General features: G+C 42.9%; 2 protein-coding genes across 6 annotated transcripts in view; both read left to right on the forward strand.

Moving 5' to 3' along the window:
• ABLIM1 (actin binding LIM protein 1) overlaps nt 1–17969 on the forward strand; it is a 238280-nt gene extending 220311 nt beyond the window's left edge. For 3 of the 4 annotated variants that reach the window (XM_064144336.1, XM_064144333.1, XM_064144335.1), the window contains exons 17-21: nt 1847–1938; nt 2080–2176; nt 2964–3025; nt 3298–3358; nt 4265–4781. In XM_064144336.1, the coding sequence (XP_064000406.1) occupies nt 1847–1938; nt 2080–2176; nt 2964–3025; nt 3298–3358; nt 4265–4302 (350 nt within the window). In that variant the 3' untranslated portion in view covers nt 4303–4781. Of the gene's footprint in view, nt 1–1846; nt 1939–2079; nt 2177–2963; nt 3026–3297; nt 3359–4264; nt 4782–5583; nt 5659–8807; nt 8889–10784 lie in introns of those variants that run through there. The other variant, XM_064144337.1, reaches the window with a different exon arrangement.
• A 69-nt stretch (nt 17970–18038) lies between these two features.
• The window catches only part of AFAP1L2 (actin filament associated protein 1 like 2), a 104970-nt gene continuing 97415 nt past the window's right edge, over nt 18039–25593 (forward strand). Inside the window, exons 1-4 of one of the 2 annotated variants that reach the window (XM_064144331.1) lie at nt 18039–18254; nt 18697–18875; nt 19736–19821; nt 21198–21260. The gene's annotated coding sequence lies outside the window, so the exon portion shown is untranslated. The remainder of the gene's footprint in view (nt 18255–18696; nt 18876–19735; nt 19822–21197; nt 21261–25593) is intronic. The other variant, XM_064144332.1, reaches the window with a different exon arrangement.

Here is a 25593-nt window from a genome sequence, read left to right on the forward strand (position 1 = left end):
GTATTGGTAAGCAAAGTAGATTTGTACTAGAGCTGTAAAAATAAGTAGTGAAGATTGTGTCCACTCCAGATGTTCACCACAAAGTGCAGTTCTGCTGGTGAGACTTCCGAGCACCAGTGAATTTCAAGTTAGTGAATAGCACTGAGTACAAGAGGCTTTGCTAGAGGACATTGGAATTAATCACACAGAAATTAACCCATAGAAAAATGAACTTCTGTGCAGTTGTTTAAAAAATGTGATGTCACACAAGCCTGACTTCTTTCACTTATTGTCTAGTTAATCTTTTAGCCATAAGCTAATAGCAAATACTCCACAGAAAATATGATTGCTTCCCACTGTTGACTAATTTCATGACAAGAAGCAGTGATGGAAACGCAACAATTAACAGACTAAATAAGTCCTGATTTTCAGGCTTACTGTTTCAACAAACTTTGTGTTTTTCTTCTGTGTTGTAGCACTACAGGTGTCCTGTTTTCTTTTCTTTAAATCATGTACATTGTAATTTTTAACTTTTGGTTTTGTATTTTTTTTTCCTCTGTTAATTTTTATCAACCCCATAGCATAAAATAATCTATCTAGCCTGCTTCATCTATGAAGTCGTGTGTGGAACACTGAAGGTGTCCCCTCTTTCAGGTTTCTGTGAAGGAGCATATGGTTTCATCACAATGAGATATTCAAACTGATGCTTGGGAGAGGACCACAGGCTGGTAGAGCTCAGTGGTCAGTTGAAGGGGCTGCACATGCAGCAGCAATATTTTGAAACTGCCCTTTATGTAGGACTGCAACCTGACAAACATTACAGTCACCATGGAACATGGACATACTTAAAACTCTCCTGACAATGCTTGGGATAACTATGACATTATTATGTCACACATCTGAGGTGGAGCCCTTGTTGGAAGTTTTGGCTCTTCAACTCAGTGTCTAGGCAATGGATGACAACTTTTAATTGTTTCCAGTAAAACTGCTTTGCATATTTGCTGTCAGGTGGTTTTGCTACACCTGAGTAACTACAGGACTCTTTGGAAACTAATATGCTGATGGACATATTTTATTTAATAAGAAGGCACCATACAAGGTTAATCACTACAAACCAAACCCACAAGCCTCATGGTTTTTTGGCTTGTTGTCTGATTTTCTGAGTGTCATCTTTTGCTTAGAGAGCTAGAATGAGCTCAGCTATCAAACCAAGGACTATAGACTGTTATTTAAATGCGTGCAGCAATATCTTCATCTATGTGTGGAAAGGAAGTTTCCTGGTGTCCAGATTGGGCTACTGCTTAAGAATATTTGAAGTCTACTCACAAAAAAATCTGCAACTAATATGTAGAACACCCATGTCTTCATTTTAGCTTTACCCAATGGATCAAATTACTGTCCCTCATTTTAGCTAAAAATAATGCCTTATTTATTCCAAATATGAGTGTCCATTTAGGAGATTAAAGGATTTTAATTTTCCATTTGAAATGTTAATTCAGATTTGCTTTTCTGAAGTCTGGGTTAAAGCATAAATGTAAATCAGACTGTTTTTTAGGCACCAATACAGTTCCTGGTGCTACTAAACCCTGTATGTTCTTCCCTATTACATTGATTCATGGCTTCCTTGGTTTGGAACTTGTGCTGTTTAACTTCTTGTCAATTTTTATAAGGAGGCTGGCAGCCATAGGGCAGGCTGAGTGAGTTGGGGTGAGAGTGAGTTATGAAGTCTTTTGAGTCTGCAAGAAAATACTGCTTTGTTTAGTCAGTAAATCAAATGGACCAGTACTTTGAACTAGCATTGAAATCTTCAAGCTGTGGTTGTACTGATACACAAAGCTCTCTCTGTACTGTGGTTTTATGGAAGCAGGAGCTGACATGAGACGCAGATCAAGTGGAAGAGAAGAAGATGATGAGGAGCTACAGAGACGCCGACAGCTGCAGGAGGAGCAGCTCATGAAGGTGGTTATAAGCTCCTCCTCATACTGTTTCTGAATACCATCCAAAAAATGACCTTTTTGTTTTCTGTAACAAAAAGCAAGATTTACTAACACCTCAATCAGCTTTATTTGACTGATGTGGTTTTTTAATTGCTGTTTATAGCTCAACTCTGGTCTGGGACAATTGATATTGAAAGAAGAGATGGAAAAGGAGAGCCGTGATAGGTCAGCCCTTTCTGCCAGTCGTTATGATTCTTCAGGTAATTCATGCAGGAAATAAACTAACAATGAACAGGGAATAGTGAACACTTTGAGGCTAGTTGGAGTATTTTAATGAGAGAAATTAAACTAGCTCAGATGGCTTGGAAGTAAGATGAAGCTGTATTTATTGCAAAGCAATATTTACAAGCATATATACACAATATATTTACAGCTACTTACAATTATATACAGATTAGAAATCATGCAGAAATTCAAACTCCCTCCCAGACAAAGAAAAACTGCCCAGAATGGCTCAGAGCTACCCCTTCTTTCTCCCTCTCTATCTCCCTTCCCAGCCAGAAACCAAAACAACTGATCAATAAAGCTTACTTACTATTTGTTAGTGGAGAGATGTTAGAGCAGAGTGAAGGGAACCAATCCAGTCTGCTAATCTTGGCTTCTCCATGTCCTTTTTCATGGTCCCATCATAAGATGCACAGCAATATTTTATCCAGCTAAGGAGTCAAAAAATATTTTACTGTGTTGTCTGATCCTTGAGCTTTACTTTCAACTTAATGGAAACCAGTTTAATTTTGAGCCTGGCAGAATCCGTGCCCCTCTTGATGACCTGCCACAATTCCATAGTAAAGTTGTGTATAGCTTACAGAATATACAGAAGGTTGTGATGTGTTTGGGGGTAAAATGTTAATTTCCTAAAGCCAGTGTCTCAGTTATGTATATGCTCAGATTTTCTGGCTTTTATGCAAACTACATCCCCAAATGTTCTTGTCTTTGGATTTCCATGGAGTTTTTCCAGTAAAAGATTTTTCCCTTCCTCTTCAACAGCACATGCTTCAGCCTCCAAAACTTCTTCTCTCCCTGGCTATGGAAAAAATGGGCTTCACAGGGTAAGGAGATGGTGATTTTGAGAAGCAAACATTGACTAACTATCAATGGTGTCTATTTCTGTATTAACTGTACGGGATTTTCAGTTTGGTAAGACCATCTGAAGTCAAACAAAACTTCATTTCCCTTCCCACAAACTACATTGTTAGAAAGGCAAGAAAGCAACGCAGTAAACGTTGTGAAAATTGTAGGGGAAATAGAGGACTCAAATACCTATCTTTTATAAAGCCATGAACTGTGAATTGATGTGCATGTCCCTCTTCTCCTGTTACAGCCGGTGTCTACAGACTTTGGTCAGTACAACAGTTATGGGGATGTGAGTGGTGGTGTTAGAGGTAAGGCTGAGCAGCCTTTTTACATGCCGCTTCGTTACGGAACATCTTACAATGTTTGATCATTTCTGCTGTTGTGAGATTGTCAGTGTGGTTTCTTCATATTTGCTCAGTGCATTTTAACTTCCTCTGGTAAACTCAACAATTAGCTCAACCTCTGCCAGGTAACTGTGACAAAGTTTGAGTTTATCTTGCTAAATCTGCTCTGTGGAACTGCTCCATGTTTATGCCAAGGGGCTACTTTAGCATAGATGCAAGTGAAAAGCAGGTAACGTATATTAACAGGAATGTGTATATACTGGGTCCTGTTATGGTGCTTTCCTTCTAGGAAAATTAGCATCCATTCTACAGTCCTGCTTATGATTTTCCTTATTACTTTTGGCTAGATGTGATACCAGTCTTTGCATAATAAAACCTGACAATATTTATGCAAGCTATGAATGGTTGAGAGTTAATATTTTGAATCAGTTTGAGCTGAGAGAGAGGCTAGTTATCTCCAAACTGGGATTGGTCTCAGCTAGCTTAGGTACCCTATGAACAAACATCTTTGGTTGGTGACTGTGGAGAAATCTAGACCTCATAGTAGAAGTTAGGTCAATCCTGCTCTAAACATTCAAATTTTAATTGGCTCCTACTCACTTGATTGTCATTTTGTGTCTCTTAATATCCCCAAAGTGACTTGATTTTCTTAAATGAGAGGCATGTTCACAGTGAAAAGGGCTGCAGGTTTTGGAGTGCTTGACTCTTTACAGTTTAAGTTCAAAACAGGAAGATTGCTGGTCTTTGAGAATCAGGTAGCATTTTTTAAAGGTCAGGCAGACCAGAAGACACAAAGGTTTTCTAGTAGGTTGTGACTGATTCCTGTTCTTTACACTGTAAGGCTGATGAGATCTCTCTCTTGCTTTTCAGATTTCCAGGTAGAGTACGGGTTTTCATCAATCAACTGACACCAGAACTAAATGCATCTAATTGCTTGTTGAAGTCTGAATTTCTGCTACAGGGAAGGGTTTCTTAAGACAATAGCTTTGATTTTCCTGCATGTTTAAACATAATCACCAATGTAGATTCTAACAAAAAAAATGCAGGCACAGCCTCAAATTCCTCTTTGTTACCTCCCCAGAGCTGGTTTGAGGCAGCTCACACCAGCTCTGTGATTTGCTCTGTAAAATTCCACTGTCTGTTGGTATGAATTATCTGTAATAGTCCTCTCTGGACAACTCAGTGTGGACCCAGAGACATAAAGAAAGTCTCTGCCAGGGGCAATTTATTTCCATACCAGGACCATTAAACTCCTGAGTTTTGCCCTGGAATTTGCTCTCCAGACAAGATGACTGATCAATAATAGTTTTCTGCAGTGCTGCCATCACCTATGAGCCAGCAAGGCATGCTTACAAATAAAGCCTGGTTACTCAAAATCCTGTCTGCACAGCGTTTTCCAGAGTGGCTTGAATGTTGGCTCCTCAGCACAATCAGACAATAGGAAATTGCAATTTAAGGGTTTAATGACTCGGAACTTTGTTAATGATGTATCAAAATTATGATGACTGGGAAGATAAGAAGATTATAGGAGGAGAGCACATGTATTGTGCTCAAGATACTATTTCGTTAGCGGCAGTACCTGTGTCAAATCCACACCATTTTACCCTATCCCTGTTTGTGTTCACAGGAAAAGCTTCCCAGAGAGGAAAAAAAAATCTGTCAGCTGAGACAGTGATACAGAAAGGAAAGCCCAGAGTGTAAGGCAGGATTGGACGTGGCACTTGGTGCCATGGTCTAGCTTTGAGCTCTGTGGTAAAGGGTTGGACTTGATGATCTATGAGGTCTCTTCCAACCTTGGTGATACTGTGATAAGTATGCTATTAGGTGGATCCGAATTAATGCTTCTGCCTATTAGTCACCTTACTTAATCACTAGGATGGGAAAGGGTCCACCACTCTCTTGAGGTCCCCAGGTTCACCTAGGAAGTGACACTGATAGTTTGGTGGGGAGGTGTAGCCAGCCGTAGCGTTTTCAGAAGTCTGTGGTGGCAGAGAGGATTAAGGGACCCTCTGTATGGCTCAGAGAAGTAGTGAACAGTAGTAGTGGCAACAAGCTATATGAAAAGGCAAAATATTAGGACTTGAAGGAAGTATCAGAGCAAATTCACCTTTGTTTTCTCCACAACTTGAGTGCCTTTACCCTCTGTGTGTGTAACCTATGTGTCTGACGTATACCTGTATCTGATGCAGTCCCTTCCGGATGGTCATGTCCCTGGAATGAGAATGGACAGAGGAGTATCTATGCCTAACATGTTGGAGCCAAAGGCAAGTGCAGATGTTATTCACTTTCCTTCACAGCAGTGAAGATTTGACTGTGAAATGCAGATGTGTCTCAGTTCCCTTGTTTTTCTTTACCTTGCCTCAGTCCCTTCTCCTTATGTGCCAAACCTCTCCCTTTGTTCTGGACTTTGCCTATAACAGATGCTAGTACTCAGGCAGGCTGAGGGCAGCCCAGGTGTGCTTCTTGAGATAAAGAGGCTTTCTAGATCAAAAACAAAGATAGTGAAGATGCTAAGCACCTAGTTCTCTTCCAGGCTTCCACTATCTGAAACAGCAGGCCAACCTCCATGGGAAAGCCTCAGGTCTGCCAGGTTGGAAAAGAATTGTTGCTCGGAACACACTGTTGAGGCTGTCTTAATTTAAACATTCATGAAATACATGGATCTTTGTTTCAAATTGGGATGCCTACACGTCTGTCTGGATCTGTTCTTTAGCTCTCAGCACTGTTAATCTGACACCTTTCAATGTTGAATTCAATAGATAAGAAATTCTTCAGGAGAGTTCTTGGGGAAAAAAAAGAGTCAATGTCAGCTATGTCTAGAGATGTCTGAGTCAAAAATGAGTGTAAAATACAGAGGGGATTCAGCCAGGGCTGTTTTAACTTTTATAACTTTCCCTATGGCTGATGAACCTCCTGAGAATTGATGATTTTGCCAAAGTTACAAGGCATTTCTGCAGTTCAGTGAGGAGCTGGCTTTGCAATCCAGATTTACTGCTTGTGCTTCCAAGTCACCTCCAGACAAACCATGAGGCAATAACCCCAGCTTTATAAGCTGGGACCCCAGTACAATATGTATTAACAAGTGGGTTTATATGTTATATAAATAAGACCCTGGGGACATCCTCAGCTCCCGAAACACAAGTTTTTTGTTCCAAATAATTTCTTTTTCAGTCTAATAGAAATTCTTAGAGTCATCACTGCTGTTGTTGCCCCCAGTGATTTGCAGTGTTATTGTGGGTGACAAATTCTGTCAGTATTATTAGTGACCAAATTAATGGGCATTCTCATGAGATAATAGGTCACTTTCTTTTGATGTTTATAAAGGGGATGCCAGACCCTCAACATGTACACTGGAACAGGTTGCCCAGGGAGGCTGTGGATGCTCTCTCCCTGGAAATGTTCAAGGCCAGGTTGAATGAGGCTTTGAGTGACCTGTTCTAATGGGAGGTGTCCCTGCCTATGGCAGGGGGTTGGAACTGGATGAACTTTGAGGTCCCTTCCAACCTGAAACATTCTATGATTCTATGTATAAATTTGACAGTAATTTTATTCATGTCAATGGTTCGACACCAACTTAAACCTGATAAGGTAAAAGAAGCTATCTCCAAAGCCAGCATGAAACATGTGCAGAGTGAAAATTAATAAACTTTAGATTGACCAAATCTTACCAAATGGTTCTCCAGAAAGGACAGAATTTGTGCATCCTCCCTCCTCAGATTGGAGACATGCCTTGTGGTGAATATCTCAACATAAAATGTACTTATGACCGTAGATTTTCACTTAAGCTCTGCCTGTTTAAATACAAAAGGCTACATTTTAGTTTCCTATAATGCTGTACATGGTAGCTGTTTCCACTATCAAATCTACACAATGTAATTAAAAATATAGACTTAATTGTACAACTGTGACAATGTCAGAAGCTCTTAAGATCAATTGGTATGTAAGCACACATTATTTAAATTATTATTATTATCATTACTTACAATAAACTCAGTGGTGTGTTCATTGATGCCTGAATCTTATTTGTTACATTTCTGAATGTATTTTGTTCTGTTTATTTTATTTGTGAAAAGTTTGTTGTTGGTGATGGAAATGAACTTAATTGACTAACTCTGCACAAAATTTGATTAGCTGAAATTTCTTCTGGTGTTAAAATAATTCAATTAATGGCATTTGATAATAGCTCAGCTGTCTGTCCAGGAGAGCCGTGGTGGTCTCATTCTTGTTCCCAATAGCCAAATAAAACAAGACTCAGAAATATCTGTAAATGCTGATCCAATTGCCACTGAAGTCTGCAAAAAAAAAACTCCTTTGGCTTTAGTAGAGGTTGGACAAAGATCTCACTGGGAAGGCAGAAACATGCAGTGAGAAAGGGCTCTGTCAGATGAAACACGAGCTCCTCTAAGTTGCCCCAGGCACTTATGGAAATATCTGTCTGTGGAAAAATATCATAAAGCCAAACTGTATTTGCCAGGGATGATTCTAGAAACTGATTTTAAGGAACATGGGTTTCTGAACTACTTTCTAAGAAGCATCATTTCTGATTGGAGAACCTCTGGCAGGAAACAGGTTACTTCAACAAAGAACTTGCACATATGAGACAAAATTAACATCAGTTATGCATTTAGGACTTGAGTATTGGACACTAATTAATATGTATAAGTTCTGGGCATTTTTTGCAATACAGAGGGACATCAAGGGAAATGTTAATGGGAGATGTGCTGGATACATCCTCTTCTGAAGCAGCTGAAGGTGCATAAGACAAACATGTCTACAGACATATCTCTAAGCTGTGTATGTAGGGCATATCCAGGGGGCATATTGGGCACTTGTTTGAATTCCTTATCCAAAAAAGTGAAGAAAATCATGTCTTGAATTCTATTGAATGCAGTGACCCTCGTGAATTGATATCCTGCCTATTCAGAGTTGCTGCTTTTTTAAATGTACTTTCATCTGTTTCACCATTTAAATGCCCACTAAGGATCTATTTCCTTAGAGCTGTCCACTCTTTGGCAACCACCAGTTAGACCAATGACTGACAAACATACTTATTTACCTTAATAAGCTTCTACAGTGGTGAATGAGAAGGTACATTGACCTAGAGAGGACTCTGGCTGACGAAAGCCAGCAGATGTATTATATACACCAGAAAAATCAGTGGGGTGGACAAGTACCTAGTGGCTTCAAGATGTTTTTTTTTTTACTCCTGCTATGTTCCCATGGGCCTCTATTTCATGCAACTTCTAGGGAAATAAAATAACTTTAAAACCAAAACAAGCCCAAACAAACATGTAATTGTCTTTGAAAAAGGAAACGAATATTTGTGTGGTTATGAAAATAAGACGCCTTGTGTTCTTTCTACCTTAGAATATAAATGCATCTCTTTTTCCCCCCTTTTATACGTTGTTAACAGATTTTTCCATATGAAATGCTCATGGTGACCAACAGAGGGCGAAATAAAATACTAAAAGATGTAGACAGAACCAGGCTGGAGGTAAGAGAAGCAAGTTCCTAAATGCTCTTTCCCGCTGAAGTTTGTTTGTTGTTGCACATTTGAAAGCTGAGACACTGGAGTGTGGGTCCTTGTTAGACTGGGAAGGTTTCTCAACGCTAAGCATGGAAAGAGGAGTCAGACGGGGGAGGAAGCAGCTGCATCTCTGTGAACAGTGCTGGACCAGGAGGCTCCCATCTCTGTCTCCTTACTCATGGTCTGAGCATCTCACAAGCCCTTATGTTTTCAAGCAATTAATGATATACTTTTAAATTGGTAAAAAGCCCAAAGCTGAAGTGTTTTGTAGTCATAGGATGCATATTGGAATGAAGCAGTGTTTTGCTTGATCTTGGGTCATCTCTTTGCTAAAAGTCAGAGTCAGCTGTTCTGGAGGATTAAGAGTCTGACTTTCTTTAACTCATCCATGAGTCCTCTAAGTAAGTTAGACTGGCTGATATCCCAAAATAAGAGGATGTAAATCTCTGCCAACAAATAAAATTGTTTACAAGTTTGTGGATTAAAAGGTCTTAAACAGCCTAATGGAAGGCTGGGGGTGTTTGAACTGTTTGTAGTCAATCCTTTGTGGAGACAAATCAGAAGAGCCACAAAAATTTGGGTAAGTAACCACTTATGCCCATTTTTAGACTAATAGATATGTGATGACTAATCAAGAGCTCAACACTGTGTTATGTTAATGCCACAGGGAGACACTTTCCCCATCCAGTGCACTCTAAAGTGGATGAACAAGCAACCTGGGCACAAAGCAGCACATAAAAAATATTTCATTGGCAGTAGGAAAATGTGTTGGACAGTTGTCAGACATCTCCCTTCTCAGAACCTTTGCCCTTTTGCATAGCTCTATTTGAACTTCATGTGTAAGCAGAGGCTACTAGGTAGAGCCTGGAACAAGGGCATGCAGGAGCTGGTTTTCTGCTCTGTTCTGTCACTGCTTGTTGGCTGACTACAGATAATATTTTTTTGTCTCTTGCTTACTCAGCAAGTGCAATAGTTCCTCTGATGTCTTTGTAAACAAATTGCAAACTTTTACTGATTCTGTGAGCACCCAAGTTCATGAGGGCTTGGATATAATTAAGGGACTTGGAGGTGCTGGTGGACAAGAAGCTGGACATGAGCAAACAGTGAGCACTTGCAGCCCAGGAAGGCAAATCATATACTGGGCTGCATCAGAAGAAGTGTGGCCAGAGCCAGAGAGGTGATTCTGCCACTTTACTCTGCTTTTACTCTGCTCTGGTGAGACTGCACCTGGACTACTGCATCCAGTTCTGGAGCCCTCATTATAGGAAGGACATGGACCTGATGGAACAGGTACAGAGGAGGGCCATGAAAATGATCGGGGGTTGGAGCATCTCCACAGTAAGGACAGGCTGAGAGAACTCGGGTTGTTCAGCCTGGAGAGGAGAAGGCTTAGGGGAGACCTAATAGCAGCTTTCCAGTACCTGAAGGGGATCTACAGGAAGGATTGAGAGAAGCTGTTTACAAAGGCCTGCAGTGACAGGACGAGAAGCAATGGGTTCAAGCTTGAGAGGAGCAGATTTAAGTTGGATGTTAGGAACAAGTTCTTTACTATAACAGGTTGCCCAGAGAGGTGGTTGAGGCCCCTTTCCTGGAGACATTCAAGTTGAGGCTTGATGGGGCCCTGGGTGACCTGGTCTAGTGAAGATGTCCCTGCTGACTGCAGGGAGGCCAGACTAGATGACCTCTAGAGGTCCCTTCCGTCCTGCACCATTCTATGATTCTATGTGCATTGCCATAGCCCTCTTATTTCCTGCAGTGACTCCTTCACAGCACCGTGGAATCCCTGTGGCTGTGTCACACCTATCTCCTGTTTGACTGACCATTTCCTTTTCTCCTTGTTTTCATTTTTTGTCTTTCTAAAAGCGTCACTTAGCACCTGAAGTTTTCCAAGAGCTCTTTGGCATGACGATACAGGAGTTCGACAAGTTACCTCTCTGGAGACGCAACGACATGAAGAAAAAAGCAAAGCTCTTTTAATCTCCCTTTAAACAACCCAACAACAAGGAAAATGATGAGTAGGATATCGCATCATGCAATCCAAACTATTTGGAATCGACTACTTAGCCACCAGAAAACCAAAAGGGAAAATCACATAGCGACACCTCTGTATGCAGCAATTGAACAAGCTGAATGTTTGTCCTCCTGGAACGCAGGGAGAAAATACCTGGGCTCAGAAACAAGGATAGTCTGTAGAGGTGTCAACCCTGTTACATGATATTACACAAGATAGGAAACTGTTTTGTTCTTCTCCCTCAATATTCCATTTACTGCTCTCCAAAATATGATGGACTTCATTGCTAGTGCCAGAAAGTGCCCTTAGGATGCCTTGTAGACTAAAGTAGATGTAATCACTCCAAGAACTGGAAAAGAATATATATATATATATATATATAAATATATATATACATGTATGTGTGTTTGCTTGTAGGCACACGTGTATTTATATCTACCCATCTATCTATATGTCTGTGTGTATATATGTGTATATATCTGGAGAGGAAGATGAGATGCTCTGTAGTGAAGGAAAAAGCCCTTGGTAGCTTCTCCTCCTGATCACATTAAGTCTTTCATGCAACAGATTCTTAATTGGCACTGTTTTGAAATGGCAATCTCCTTTCTGTGATGCACCAAGGTGTGTCTGCCTCTGGTGGGCAAAGGTGGACTCTCTGCTCACCTACTGGACATACCAGTTCAATTTCTGGAAAATGGACTCCTTGTACTTGTATATATTTGCTAGGATTTAGGAAGTGAATTGCTGTCTGTGTTGTTGTTGGTCTTCCCTCTTTCAGACTTTCTGCTTGAATTAATAAGGCTGGAGCTTAACCAGCCCTTTGAATAATTTAAGATCACTTAAGTAATGGGAATGATGGAGAAGAGGCAGTTTTCTTGTGACTCAGTCCAGGAGATGGGTGGATGGGGGTGGGAGTGAGAGTGAAAAAATGCTTTTTGTTAAGTGTGCCCTGGTTCATATCCAGAGATTTTGGGACAGACTCCCTGCTAGTTATTGCTAGTACAGCTCATCAGACTGCAGTGGAGTTGTAGGATTTTACATCAGCAGGGAAGATGGTTCTCTGCAAGCTGACACACAAATTCATCCCTCTTAGGGAGGAATGTTTAAGAGTTAAAAGGTACCATCGAGGTGCCACACTCTGCCAATAGAGGCTTTTTGATTAAATTGCAGTTGCTGTTGTCAGTATGGCACAGTGCATGGGGCCAAGCACTCTTTTTAGTTGTAGTTTTTCACTTGTGCTTGGAAAAGAGGGCACAGACTCTTTTGGTTTGGTTTGGTTTACTTTTTTTCCCCCTCTCTTGAAGCATCAAAGCTCCAGCCTTGGTTGTTTTTATTTCCCTTTGTGCCTGACTTGGTTTTTGAAGACAAAGTAATCATGCAAGACAGTTTCTGAGCTGTGTCAGAACTCCTTATTGCTTTCAGTCTTCTTCCAATATGCTGCAGCTTAAAAAACTGCCTGTATATACCTTAACTGCTTCTGGGCAAGTCCTGTACAGAGGAGGATGTGAGCACCAAAGCAACTGAACGAATGCATTGTGGCTGCCAGGCCAGCTTTTTCTCTTCCTTGGTGCTTAACTGCCAATGCATACTGCACTAACCAGCCCATCTCCTGGTATAGGAGAGGGTCCTTTAGGTTCTGTGTCTGTCAAAGAAATATCAAGGTTTCATTTTTAATGCAGAAACTTTTGGCACTGGAGACATCAGAACCTTTGTAACTTTTGTTATATAAGACATTGGTGTTAAAATCTGGAAGTCAGGGAGGCGAAACAGTCCTGTGTAGTTGTGAGATTCAGTACCACCGTGTTGAGTTCTCAATATCACCAAATGGCATTTCACCACAGCGTGTGCAGGACAGCCCAAATCCTGCCTCTTCTTTGCTGGTTTAGAAGGTCCTGCTGCAAAAGACACTGTTGCTCTTTTGATAAAGTCTGAGTTGAAGATTCAGTATAGGAGAGACAGATGTGAGGGGTCAGCACCTGCTCCATGTCCCAAGAGCCAAGGGAATGGTGAGTCTATGGGACTCGCTGAACAGTATGCAACCATGCAGATCTGGCATCATGGTCTGCACTGAACAGAAGCCTTCAGTACAATTGTGAGTAAGCTCCCTGGACACTGCTGAGATTGCAGCAAGGATCAAGTCAACAGATGGTACTTTATTTCTCAGAACAAGCATCTGAAAGGATTTCAGAGAAACACTGCAAAGTAAATGGGAGCGTTAGGGATGCTGGCAGTTTGAGATGCACTTTTGAATGACAGCTGAAGCCAAATCCATATGATGAAAGAACAGCAGCGCTGTACCATCAGAGGCTTTGTGAATGCTGCAATCTCAGAAATGCAGTGTTTGACTCCTGCAAACTATGGCTTGACTTAGAGATGAATGCTTAAGTTTTAATGCATTTCAAGTATTAAAATTCTCCAAATTCTGTCAGCCCCCATTCTGTAAACAAAACTGTACTGCTGCCTCTCAAATGCAGTAGGCAATATGGGTCTTTTAGCCCAAGTCACCTTGGCAGTAAACCTTTTTGATCTGAAGACTTGTTTTCTCAAGGATGTGAACTGCCAGTCTGCATTTTTCTGTCCCCATCTCCAGATTACTGTTGAACTTCTCGTATCATACATGAATACATTACCCAGTCATTTCAGAAACAACTAAGCCAGGTTGTTTTCTCTCCCCTCCCTCCTCTAAAACAACAACAACAAAAGTTAAGAAAAGATGGAACTCAGTCCCTCCTAGCCTGTGAAGGGTGACAGAATAAATTTATCTCAAGTGAGAATTTAAAACTGTGATTGCAGCTTGAGAAGCAATGAAGAGATGCCAGCTTAGATGCTGCAGAAACAATCCTTGGATGGATTTTTAGGCCACTTCTGGTTTGCATCTCTTGCTGTAGGCCATAGTCAGTCAATTCACAGCCTTCTGCACTAGACAATGCTGCTTTATTTCTGATTGAGAACATGAAGGGGTTTCTGAGCTTCAATTTCACTCCCATGGTTAATTCCCATTAACTGTGTGATGTAGACATGGGCCAAGTAAATGCACCTAAGGAGATTGGCTGTCCATAAACGCCAGGATGCAGCCAGCCACAGGGTGTGGGTGTGTTTTCTGCAGTGGGCTATTAGCAATTGTCACTACAACATCTTCTGTTCTTTCATCTAGTCCTGCCACCTAGTAGAAACGTAGCCCCAGGGAGAGTTACCTTTGTAAGCAACGAATCATTTCCCTAGAATCAATAGAGCAGCATCTTCTTGGGCAGTTCTTTGTAATTCCACTCTTCAATATTCCCTTAAAACATAATCAGGGATTGGACCAGGTAATCCTTAAAGGTCCTTCCTAACCCAAATCATTCCATGTTTCTATGAATATGCTTTAACTGCATGCTTTTATTCTCCTGCAAAGCATTTGAGCTTCTGATAAAGTCCCATCAGACTCAGTGCTATCAAGAGAAGATCATTGTCAAGAGCACTGACTGTGGATTGGTTTCCCACTTTTCTCTGTTTCAGGAGTGATGCAAGAGCAAAGACCTATCAAAACATTGCAAAGTAACTACAAGTTTGCAAAATAGGATGATGAGCATGTGCAGGTTCTCAAACACAGATGCACTTACAGCATGCACACTTCCTATTTGGAGGTGAAATACTACGTGAGTACTTAAACTGGAACTTCCAAACAGCACATAGAGTTGGAGAGTTAGATAGTGGCCATTAAGTTATGATGGTTGTTGCTAGTGTATGTGCTGGTATCTGGGGGGACTGTGGATACCTGTGATGGATTGACTGCACAAAAGGCAAGGACAGGTTCCCACACCATAGAAGTGCCAGGCTGGCCACAAGTGGCAGAATTTAAAAGGCCTCCTCAAGTGTATGTGAACATTTGTAGCAAGCATCTCTGGCAGTGTTTAGATGGAAGGGTAATAGCCCTGTGTGGTGATCTCCATATTAATGAAGACTCCAGAGATCTGATTTACTGGGTGTTTGTGTCCTCTCTAGATACTGGTCTGATCATTTCCACATGAACAGGTAGGGAACTGTTCTGCATTAGAGCAAGTACAGCTGGCCATAGCCTCTACACCTGTGCCTTAACTTAGGGTAAGGTCCAGCCAACTGTGAGGCAGAGGCTGAAGTAAATATGTTGCTCATCATCTCTAAAGACAGTAGAATTAAGCCAACTTGCAGAGCAGATCTGGAAATTACTAAACTGTCCACTATTTCTCATTGAAGCAATGTGATCCATTGTGGTCTCAGTTCTGGAAGCTAAATGTAGCATCTCACCTGTGCCAGTGGCCTACCCTTGACCTGCTAAACTTTCTGTACCACGGAAAGAGTAAGTTCTCGTGAAGAGCAAGTTCTTTGGGTTGGTTTTTTTTCCCAAGTCTTTGTTATCATTGAATCAACCAGGTTGGAAGAGACCTCCAAAATCATCCAGTCCAACCTATCAGCCAGCCCTGTCCAATCAGCTAGACCATGGCACTAAGTGCCTCATCCAGGCATTTTTTAAACACCTCCAGGGATGGCAATTCCACCACCTCCCTGGGCATCTCATGCTGACAATCATTTAAGGCAGGTTTTTACAGGCATCTCCTAGTTTTCAGTTTGGTCAGTAGCCTTTCATGAACTAATGACTTGTGATGCCTCATGGACAAAGCTGCAGTGTGCTGTGAAAGGTTAGACTTGGAGAACAGGACGTTTCTTAATAGCTGTATGTGGGGCAAGATAGCTCTGTGGTTCCAAGAGTGGTTTTACTTCTGTCAAGATAGATATCATTTCTCTTGAGAAAGTCCTGCAGTGCCAAGTCAGTGGGCCTAGCACTGAAGGACTTGCTGCCTTTTCCCTGCTGCACTTTGGACTTTCCAAGCCATGCAGTTCAGATGTCCTGCTGTTCAGAGGAGGACATTGGGAGACTCCTGTTAAAGACTGTTATGCTGAAATTAGACACATTGTGAACTGAAATCCCTTTCCACAAGCCATGCTTCTTTCTCCTGGTCAGGTAGTATCAATATGGAGATGGGTTGAGTTCTGGGAAAGAGGAGGGCTAGCATAAGCTTGGTTTCTCCAGGGTTTGCCTGGGTAGTGCTTAGCAGCCTTAGAAGAAAGTGCAGACATAAATCTGTGGCACCTATTTTAAACTTGGGGGAAGCCAATTCTGGAGCCCATAGCTTATGAGCATCTACACAGAAATTAATGGTATGAAGCTTGTTACAACAAGTGACAGAAAAGACAACCCCCTAAGCAGTAAAAAAACCCAAATCACCCCACACACAAAGGAAAACAAAAAATATTCTCTAAACTTACATTGGAATGACTTATCTTGGCTCATCCTGACTTAGGTGGAGATCTTGGCATATTTGGGCCATAACCTCATCAAACAGAATAAACAGAAACCAGCCTTTCCCCCACTCTGTGATTCACTGCTTTTCTCCAGAATGTATTTGAGGAGGAGGATGTCTACATCCTGGAAGTTACCTATGACAGTGAAAAATACCAGTCAGTGATGATGATGCACATGCAGGAAACAAGAATATCATCTCTTCTTTCCATGTTGGAGAGATGCTTAGGGTTTGACTTCACTGTTCCCTTCCCCATTTAATTAGCCCCAGGTCATGGTCCAGCTCATTCCCTGTCAAACGTTTTGGCCCTGTAAACATACATGCTAGAGTCCAGCATAGTCTTCAGCATAGATACATAGCAAAGGCTTGACAAGATGTGGTATGTTCTACCCCATTGCTACATCAGACCTAGAGAAAGGTACTGAGCACTGTGAGAGCAGTAATGCAGAGACACCGACATTGATGTGGGTTGCAGATCTGCTGTAGCTGGTGAGTTTTGCCTTGGGATTTCTCCCACACCTCACTTAGTGCACAAAAATGCAGAGTTGTCAGTCAGACAGCTTTGCTGCCAGGAGCTATGTGATGCTCACATTTGACAGGGTGAGAATGGGTATTATTAATTTTAATGTAAGCATCAGTGCAGGAAGTGGGACTGGAATCGGTCATTAATGTTGTTTGCCTGTATGCAAAATGGATTATTTGTTGCCCAAAGGGCTTCTAAGAGGGAAGTAGATTCCTGCTAATGATTTCCTGAAAATTGCTTGTCTGTGTGAAGAGGTAACACTTCCACATGCATTGCTGTCTTTCTTTGGAGGTAAAAGCCATCAGTGAAGACAAGCAGTAACTTGTTTTGTCAGGACCACCACAGTTAATACAGGTGTTGCTCCCAGGACATAGAAAGCTGAGGCCCACAAGACCTTGCTCCTAGGCATTAGGAAATGAAGCATTTCAAGCAGCAGAAGCAACTATGGGAATTTCAGTGGTGCCTTACCAGGCTGAGTCTCTAGCTCCCTTAGGCTTTTTGACAGGTCTCACTGGACACTTGCCTGGGCTTTTGTCACTGAGCATCCTTCAGAAAGCACTTCCCTCCAGATGTAGAACCACTGAAATCAGAGGAGGCTCTCACTGACATCTGCACAGGTTGGAGCAGGCTCTTCCTGAAAGGTCTCTGGCTGCTGTGTGTGCCCACAGCGATGACATTTGTGTGTCATTATCAGATCAGTCCTGTCCAAGCAGTGCAGCTTGGTCACTGCTGCCAACTCTTCCTGTAAGAGGGCCTTACAGATGGGGGCTGCTTTTTCTTTTGCCTTTTTGTTTTTTTCTTTCTTTTTAAGCTTTGGAAACTGAAACTACTTTTTCAAAGATATCTTTTCCTTTAAATCAGTAGGTTTTGGCAGTAGGCTTTTTTATTACTTTATTTTTCTTTTCTCCTCCCTTCACATGTTACAAACCAGCATTCTGGGGAGGTGTTCCTGTGTTTTCTGTTCATCTGTGAGACAGCTCTCTTTCTGAGTCTCTGTAAAAGTGGATCAATGTCTTGTCTGTGCAGTAAGTTTGCTTGTACATATAATGAGAAGTTGAGCTGGGTTGCTGTTCTGTACAATTAGTGTTTCCACTGTCATACCGCAAACAGCACATACTGCACTCCTGTGCCACTGTAACCTGCATCACTGTTGTACTCAAGTCAATGAATAAAGTTTGGAGCTTTATTCTTAATTGCTGGGTTCATGTTGCCTTATTTGTTTGGTGATTGTTGTGGTTTGTTTTTTTTTCTTCATCTTGCAGAGTTATATGCAAGTCCCCTTGTGAAAGAGGATGTGCTCACAAGAAAGAGAGTGAGATATGAATTACCAGAGCAAGACAGATGAGCTTCAGCAAGAGAAAAGGTCTGAGAATGGACACGAGGCTTCCTGTAGCTAAGCCACAAGAAGCAGATATTCATACAAACCACACAGGAGTCTTAACATTGTGTGGTCAGATTGTGGCTTAAAAGGACTTGAGGTATCATCAAAGTGAAGCAGGTCATGCTCTTGTATCAGCTTCATGGGCTAAATGGTTTCCTTTATGTTTACTAAGTCAGATAAATTTTTATTCCTCGGCTTGAAAGGTATTTAAATGTCTTAGCATTTAAAGTTAGTTGTTTGTTTAACTGCCTGAAGTTTAAACCTTCCCAGCCATTGTCTGGGTCTGGAAGGTAGGGGATGATGCCATTCAAGGACTTAGTGCAGTAGAGCACATATGAATGTGCTGAACACCCCCACCCCTCTCCCCCCCAGGTCTTCAGCAGACCATAGCAGCAGCAGAATTAAGTACACCACCTCAGAGGAACCTTTAGCCATTCCTGTCAGTGCCTTAGAAGAAAGACATGTCCCAGGACTTAACTCATTATTGCATGCAGATATACCCTGGAAAAGAAGCCACTCATACACAGCTCTCTCAACAGCCTGCAGAACATCATCACTGAATTTATTTGGGCCTCCTGCAGTTACGGGACATAGAGCAACCAGAACCTGAGCTTCAGTAGTATTGGCTTCTGAGTATGTTTGTTAAAGGAGAGGCAGGATGTACTGCTGTTACTATTTGAAGTGAAGCCACTGAAGATGCTAAAAAGAAACCTCAAAGGTGAGAAAGAATCTTGCTTCAGGGTACTGATTACCTTTGCTGCAGCCCTCTGTTCAGGGGCAGGAGCAATGCAGCACACATTCTGCGCTGCTGTCCCTGAGCCTACAGAAAGCCTTTGCATCATGCAGATACCATGTTCCCTGTCTTCTCTTCCACTCTTTAGTCCTCTGAGACTTATTCTACCTTGATTCTCCACACAGGTTCTCTCTCACAACAAAAGTAGAAGTTCCCCAAGGGAATATCTAAGGACTAAGTATATCTAAGGACTGAGCGAGTCTCAGATGAGAGTGTCTAGGTTCTTGTAGAGCAAGAGCTGGGGGTTACAATAGTTGCCCCATTCACTTCCCAGGGCCTGCTTAGATTTTTGGTATATGTGTGCTGGAATTTACACAGGGGAATCTCTTCTGTGGACATATCCAGCAAAGTGACCTGGTGGCAGTTCTTCCCATAGCTTACCTCAGAGGTTGTATTCTTGCTGTAGGTGGGACAAAATCAAATCAAAATCAGAAGATGCAGTTCATTTATTGCAACTGCTGGAAATAAGACACAGTGAAGGGCAGGAGCACCAATTCAGTGGAGGTATTTTACTATCTATTGCTGCAGTCCCTATCTACTGCTAGTGCTGTCCTGAGCTGCACAATTTGTACATCCAGGGTGGCCTTTGCTTTGAACATACAATGGGATAGAGGCATGTAGGCCCAAGGACTTCAGCAGATCAGCATGTGTTCCAGTATCCCTTGTTTCTCTGTTTCTTCCATGTTTCTAGACATTTCCTGCCCAGCCAATTCACAGCCCTCAGAAGGGTCAAACAAGGTATGAATGAGGACATAATAACCCATGTTCTACCCTCTCCTTTTTAGGACCAGCACTGAGAAACTTGAGGGATTTTAGGAAACTGTAGCCTCTGGAGAACAAACCTTGGCTGATGGCTGATGCATTCCACAAGGTGCTGTGCAAATTACTGGTGGGGACTGCTGGGCAAACCTGAGACAGCAAAAATTTGGGAAGACACAAGGACATTTTTAAATGTCTGTTGGTCTGAAAGGCAAACATAAAGACTAAGAAAGACCTTTCTTCAAAGGATATTTGTGCTGCATCTTTTCCCTTCCTCTGGACAACCAGAGACCAGAGAGATGTTTCCTCACTGCTCTGCAGGGCAAGACCTTCATTCCCTGCTTGTTAGCCTGCAGCCCTCAAGCAGTTCCATGTTAGGTGCTCCCTGAGCATCTTCACACAGGCAGTAAGGACAGTCTGCTTTGGATATCTGCTTGAAACCCCACAGCTGCAGGTCTACGATTTGGCCTTGGGAATTTCATACAAAGTTTCCTAACCATAGAAAAGGAAAAAACTCCAAAGTCTCCCTTTTGGATTGGTCTCACTTACTTTTGAAAAGCCACTGCCTAAGTCTCAGATCCTTCCTTCTAGCAATAGTTATGGTGTAGTACCAGCCCTGGGTCATCTCTTGCCAACCCAAGCTCTGGAAGTGCAAAGCAGTGACCTGCCAGCTGGGGATCTTTGCCCCAGCAGTCGCAGTTGCTCCAGTACAGCCTTCCCCAGCCCAGAGCTGCTGGGAACATGATCACCATGAATGTACTCCTATGCATAGAGCAAATTCACAAGGATCCATTCCAGTGGTCAGCCCCACAGTGGGACAGTACCAGCCAGACTAAGCACATCTTCAGTTTCCCTCCAGTTAAACACACAAGCCCAGTGAAATACAAGTCCAGGCTTTCTTGCTTTTTTTTCTTTCTAAAACTGTTTGACCATTTCCCCCTGCTCTCCTCCTCCCCAGAAATAATGTGAGGTTTATGACCCCTGAGTAATGACTGTGGAATGCACCGCATCCTACAGCCATCTGAAGGCATCTGGCAATGGGAATCTTCACAGCATGTCAAAAATACACAGATAATACCACTGTAAATAGCTAAGATCAAAACAAGTCAAATGTCAATGCTAATTTGCTGTCAAGTATATAGCCCCAGACCTCTTCCCTCTGTATAAAGAGAGATGCAGTTCCCAAGTGTGACTTGCTCCCCAGCAAAAGGAGCTTGTTCTCCCCCAGCTACCTCCTCAAGCTCTGAATGAACAAGAGCAGTTATTGCCCTTTGCTGCTTTATTTTTCTGTAGCTTTTGTGCTGGCTGCTGCTGAGTCTGAGAAATGAGACTTCGCTTTTGCCTGCCATTTTTCTATTGTGGAAAAGGGCTCTTGGGAGAGGTATTTGCTGTTTTCTATGGCTCAGTCAGAGGGTGAGAGAGGAAAGTTGTTCCAGGAGTTCCCATTACAAAGCATTTTTTCACATAGGCTCACTTTTCTTTTTTAAGGACGGTGAGATTAAAGAGCCGGCAGCACTGGAACGGGAAGTTTGCTGTACGTCCAGAGGTCAGGTGGGTCTCAGACAGCCACTGCTTCCAACTCTCTTTTATATATACACACTGCAGATTAAAATGTGCATCCCGGACTGGATGTAGTCATGGCAGTGGTGGGGGCTCAAGAGTTCAGAGGGAAAGGAAGAGAGGGGGAGCAGGCAAACGGCGCAGCACAGTCTCTCCTCAGGCTGTGATTTCATAAGACAAAGCACTGGGCAGCTATTCAGCGAGCTTAAGGTATTCCCACGCCCCCGCAGCTTTTTCCTGCCATCAGATATGTCAGCATGACTGCTTGTGGGGTCGCTCTCAGTGACATTCGGGAACTGATCCTGCTTAAAAAAAAACACATCTTTTACTTTTTATTTCTTCGCAGAGGGTTGTTTTCTTTTTCCTTTTCAAATGCAGTCAGTTCCTTGCTCTGGTTAAAGCAGTGCCCTCACAAAGCAGTTGTGCTGGCAGGAAAAACGGGGTGGGCACAAGCGGGTCTGAATAAAGAGAACAGAACACGTTAAACTGCGAGGGGTATCGCATACTTCGTGCCGTGAAATCACAGTCTCAAGTCCGTGACAGAGCGGGTCTATGGTGGCCCTCCCTCAGGTCCCTCTCTGTCAGCTGTCCCATCACACCGTCAGTTACTAAGTACTCAATTACCAAGGGTGTTAACTGTCTCCAAGACCTTTGATGTTCACACTGCTGGAGCTGAACGTTTTTGCAAAGTCAAGAACGTTTCAGCTGTCACACCAGAATAAAAGAGAGAAGCAGGGAGGTGGACTAAAATCCATCTTCATCTTGCATCCCTGGGGAGAGAGTTGTTCTGCTGGGATAGCACGCCAAGAGCAGACACACCCTGTGTAGAAGGCCACTGTACTGGCATGTTTTCCTCTGTCCCAACTGTTCCACTCCAGGACCATGTTTCAGTGCAAAAAAAACCATGAAATACTGGTGGGTGGTTTCCCCTTTTAGGTATTCCTCATTTTCTTGTGGCTGGGAGACATAAGTTCAACGCATTCACCTTTCTGAACTCAGGCAAGTCACAGCAATTCACTATGCTTCAGGTTTCCCTCATACCCTTGGTGGTCTTTTTTTGCCAGAGATAACCAACATGTGTCCCACAGATCAATCCAGTCTGCAGGGCAGGTTAAGCTCCACTAAGGCTTTTGATTGAACAATTCATCATCAAGTCTGAACCAACCTTTTGCCTACTTCTGCCACTTCCATCAGTAGACTCTGGTCAGGGGTGGACAATGTGGGCCAGAAGGCTAAGGATGACATTGGAAATTAACTGTAAAGAGCTCTGAAGATTTTGCACTGTTCTTTCGTTAATTGCCTCTCAAGTGGCTTGGCTAAGCTAAAGAGTCTCCATCCCCTGTCTGGCTAAGGGAGTGACAGCCTGAAGAAGAATGTGAGGGTGGAAGGAGAGCAGGTTGAGCTCTGAGAGCCACACAGTTTGTGCTAGGTTAGTTTCCAAGGCAGAAGATGGGATAAAGCCTCTGCTTGGCACACTTGCCTTGGCGAGTGTTAAAATACAGCAGTATTGTTTGGATTTAACTTCAGGTTAAACTGCCTGGAGAAGATGGTCTCTAGTCTTCATAGCTGAGAAGAGTAAGGGGCTGGATGTAAATTAACAGTGCATCTTTGGGCAGCCTAATGTAACATCAAAACCTAAGTCAGGTCTGGCAGGAGCAGGCTGACTGCCGTTGAGGGTCTTCACACTTAGGAGCAGATCCTTTATCTATTCAGCATCGTTTAGGCTACTCCAGCCTCCATAGCACCAGCTGGGAGAGCAGAGTTGATGGCAGAACCAAGACTCTCTTCAGCACTAGCACAGTAAGGCTGCCAAATGAAGCAGTGCTCCCCTGTGGCTGACTGCTGGCTGACTGTGGATTTCAGATAGATACTGCAGAGACAAAATGCAGCTGAGTTCATTCAAGAAATTAATTGATAAATGTTTCAAGGTCTTTCTGTGACCCAAGTGTTTGCTGTGAAACAGGAGACAAGCTAATCATCGAAGCAGGTCTTACAGTGAATGAACTGCTGCTGAGAAGTGTCTACTTTACAGCCTTAATACTATGCTGGATGTTAAATGACTGCCAGGAGCAAACTCTGTGATATCTCAGTTAGCTCTTACCCTAATTATCATTTAGGGAGAAGTCCCAGCTAGCTGAATGAGGACTGCATTATGAAGGACTAAAGTATGGTTTATTAATGTGACTGCATGAATAATTCTCCTTGCAGTGATGCATTTAAGAGCACAGATACTGCGGGAGTACAAAGCCCATGATTGAGATTTTGAATCATCCAGAAAAGTGGGGCCAGAAGTTAATGTTTTGGCTTTTTCTGTTCTCTCTACCTGTCTTCCTTCAAAACAAAATGAAACAAAACCAAAACCAAAAAGCTTTAATCCTCCTACTGACCAGGCTTGTGAAATGATAGTAGGTAATTGAAAATAAACTTCTGCTGAGGCCAGTAAATATTGGCTCAACTAAATGTTGTGCCATGGTGCTCAGACAGCCCCGAGCACACAACTTCAGTGCTCTGACGTTGCTCCCAACTCTTGGCACTCCAAGTTTTATTTTTCCGTAACTAACTGATTGTTCAGCTTCCTGAAAAGTACATTTGTGCTCTTTCTCCCTTGGGAGCAATCCCAGCAGAGGACCCTCCAGAATTTTCCTGCATCCTGCCAGTTCAAGCATGACAAGCATGGCAATGGAGTTACCAGTGGGATGTGCAGACCAGCCACCTGACTAGAGGAGAAAGCTAGCTGAAAATTTGACCTGTGAGAAAAAAACCTAGTAGCTTTTAGTCACACTCACAAGCCCAGCAGGCTCAGCACACAGCCAACCTGTCTCCAGTGCTGACATAAGGGAAGAGGTGAGGGCAGGCATTACCACACACTGGCAAACACCTCTAGCACTACAAGCCCGTAGACACATAACCTGAAGTCACAGCTGCTGCTGTTCTGCCAGGCAGCCCTGGACATTCTCCTCCTCACTGAGAGTCGGAGGGCCCTATGGAGGTGATGATAGAAGAGTGTTCTTAGCCACCAGGACTGCTGGCATAGGGAGGGCTCTGCCCCATGCCTCTTTCCCATAGTTACCACACTGCTGAGCCACCTAGGTCTTCAAAGGAACTGGTAAACCATTCATTGATGACTGGAGGTAAGAACGAGGCTTCAGAAAAACATCTCCCTAGAGCTAATGCTGCCCAAAGGATCCCTGCCTGTTGCTGGTGCTCCTATTCTGTTCTTGCCTTTGGAGTCACCTCCTTCAAGGAAGGACATTCCCGTGACTCTCCTTTCTCTACAAACCCTGTTACCCTTATCTCAGCTTTCTTGCCTCTATCAGGCTGTTGCATATAGACAAACATGCCCATTACTCTGCTTTATCTTCACCTGGCAGACTCCTGGCAGCCTGTGTCTGCTCCCACAGGTTTGGCCTTACCCCATGATAGTTCCACCAAAGCAGAACTAACATCTTTACAGGTCCCAGGATTTGACCTCTTTTGTCTTCACCTCATGAGGACAGCCAGGAAAGCTCAGCCAACATTAACAAGAGTATATTTACTAATCACCACCACCCTGAACTAAAATATCTTTAGTTAGATTAGCTCACTGTGGAATGGACCAAACCTAAACAACTTGCAGATACTTCAAATGTGAAGATGTGGTTAGATTTTCTGGAGATCTCAGAAGAGATACTAAAGCTGTTACTGTTTACCAGCTTACCACCACTCCTCTGACGTACATCACCACCTTAAGCTTCAGCACTGAAGCAGCCGAAGACGTGAGCAGTGTGTGCAAATACAAGCAACCTTCCTTGGTGGTTGAGCTGCAGTAGTGCTGAGAAAGAAGTATTATAACAGCAATAGTATTTGGTGGGTGGCCAGTGAGAGAGAGGCACTGAACAGGCTTCTGGGCAAGATCTCTTGACAGTGTTGTTTATCACCTCTTAGCAGAAACCTCCTCCTGTAGCAGGCATCCCTATGTCTCCTTAATGTAGCCGTCTGTAGGGAGCACTGGAAAGGTGTGCTCCAAGATTGACCACGTGCACTTTTGCAGGCACCTTCCACATCACACTGTCTGTTGTGGCTGCAGTTCTGTGCTGCCTGGGGATAGGCAGATGATGGTGTGGATGTGCAGGGACCTCAGGCATTGTGGGACACTCTCTGCTCCTGCCACTTGTGCATGAGTTGCACACCATTGCCTAACTCAGCTAGTAGCGACCCTAGTAGCCTGTGCCCCTGGGCGATGCTGCCAGTCGCTTTCTTCCTCCAAAAAACCCCTTTCTGGGCACCTGGCCTGCAGTGTGAAACAGCCTTTGTGTGATATTTTGTCAGCTACAAATAATTGAAA

Source organism: Pogoniulus pusillus, chromosome 6 (genome assembly GCF_015220805.1).
Source record: "Pogoniulus pusillus isolate bPogPus1 chromosome 6, bPogPus1.pri, whole genome shotgun sequence".
In the NCBI taxonomy this organism is placed as follows: Eukaryota; Metazoa; Chordata; class Aves; order Piciformes; family Lybiidae; genus Pogoniulus; species Pogoniulus pusillus.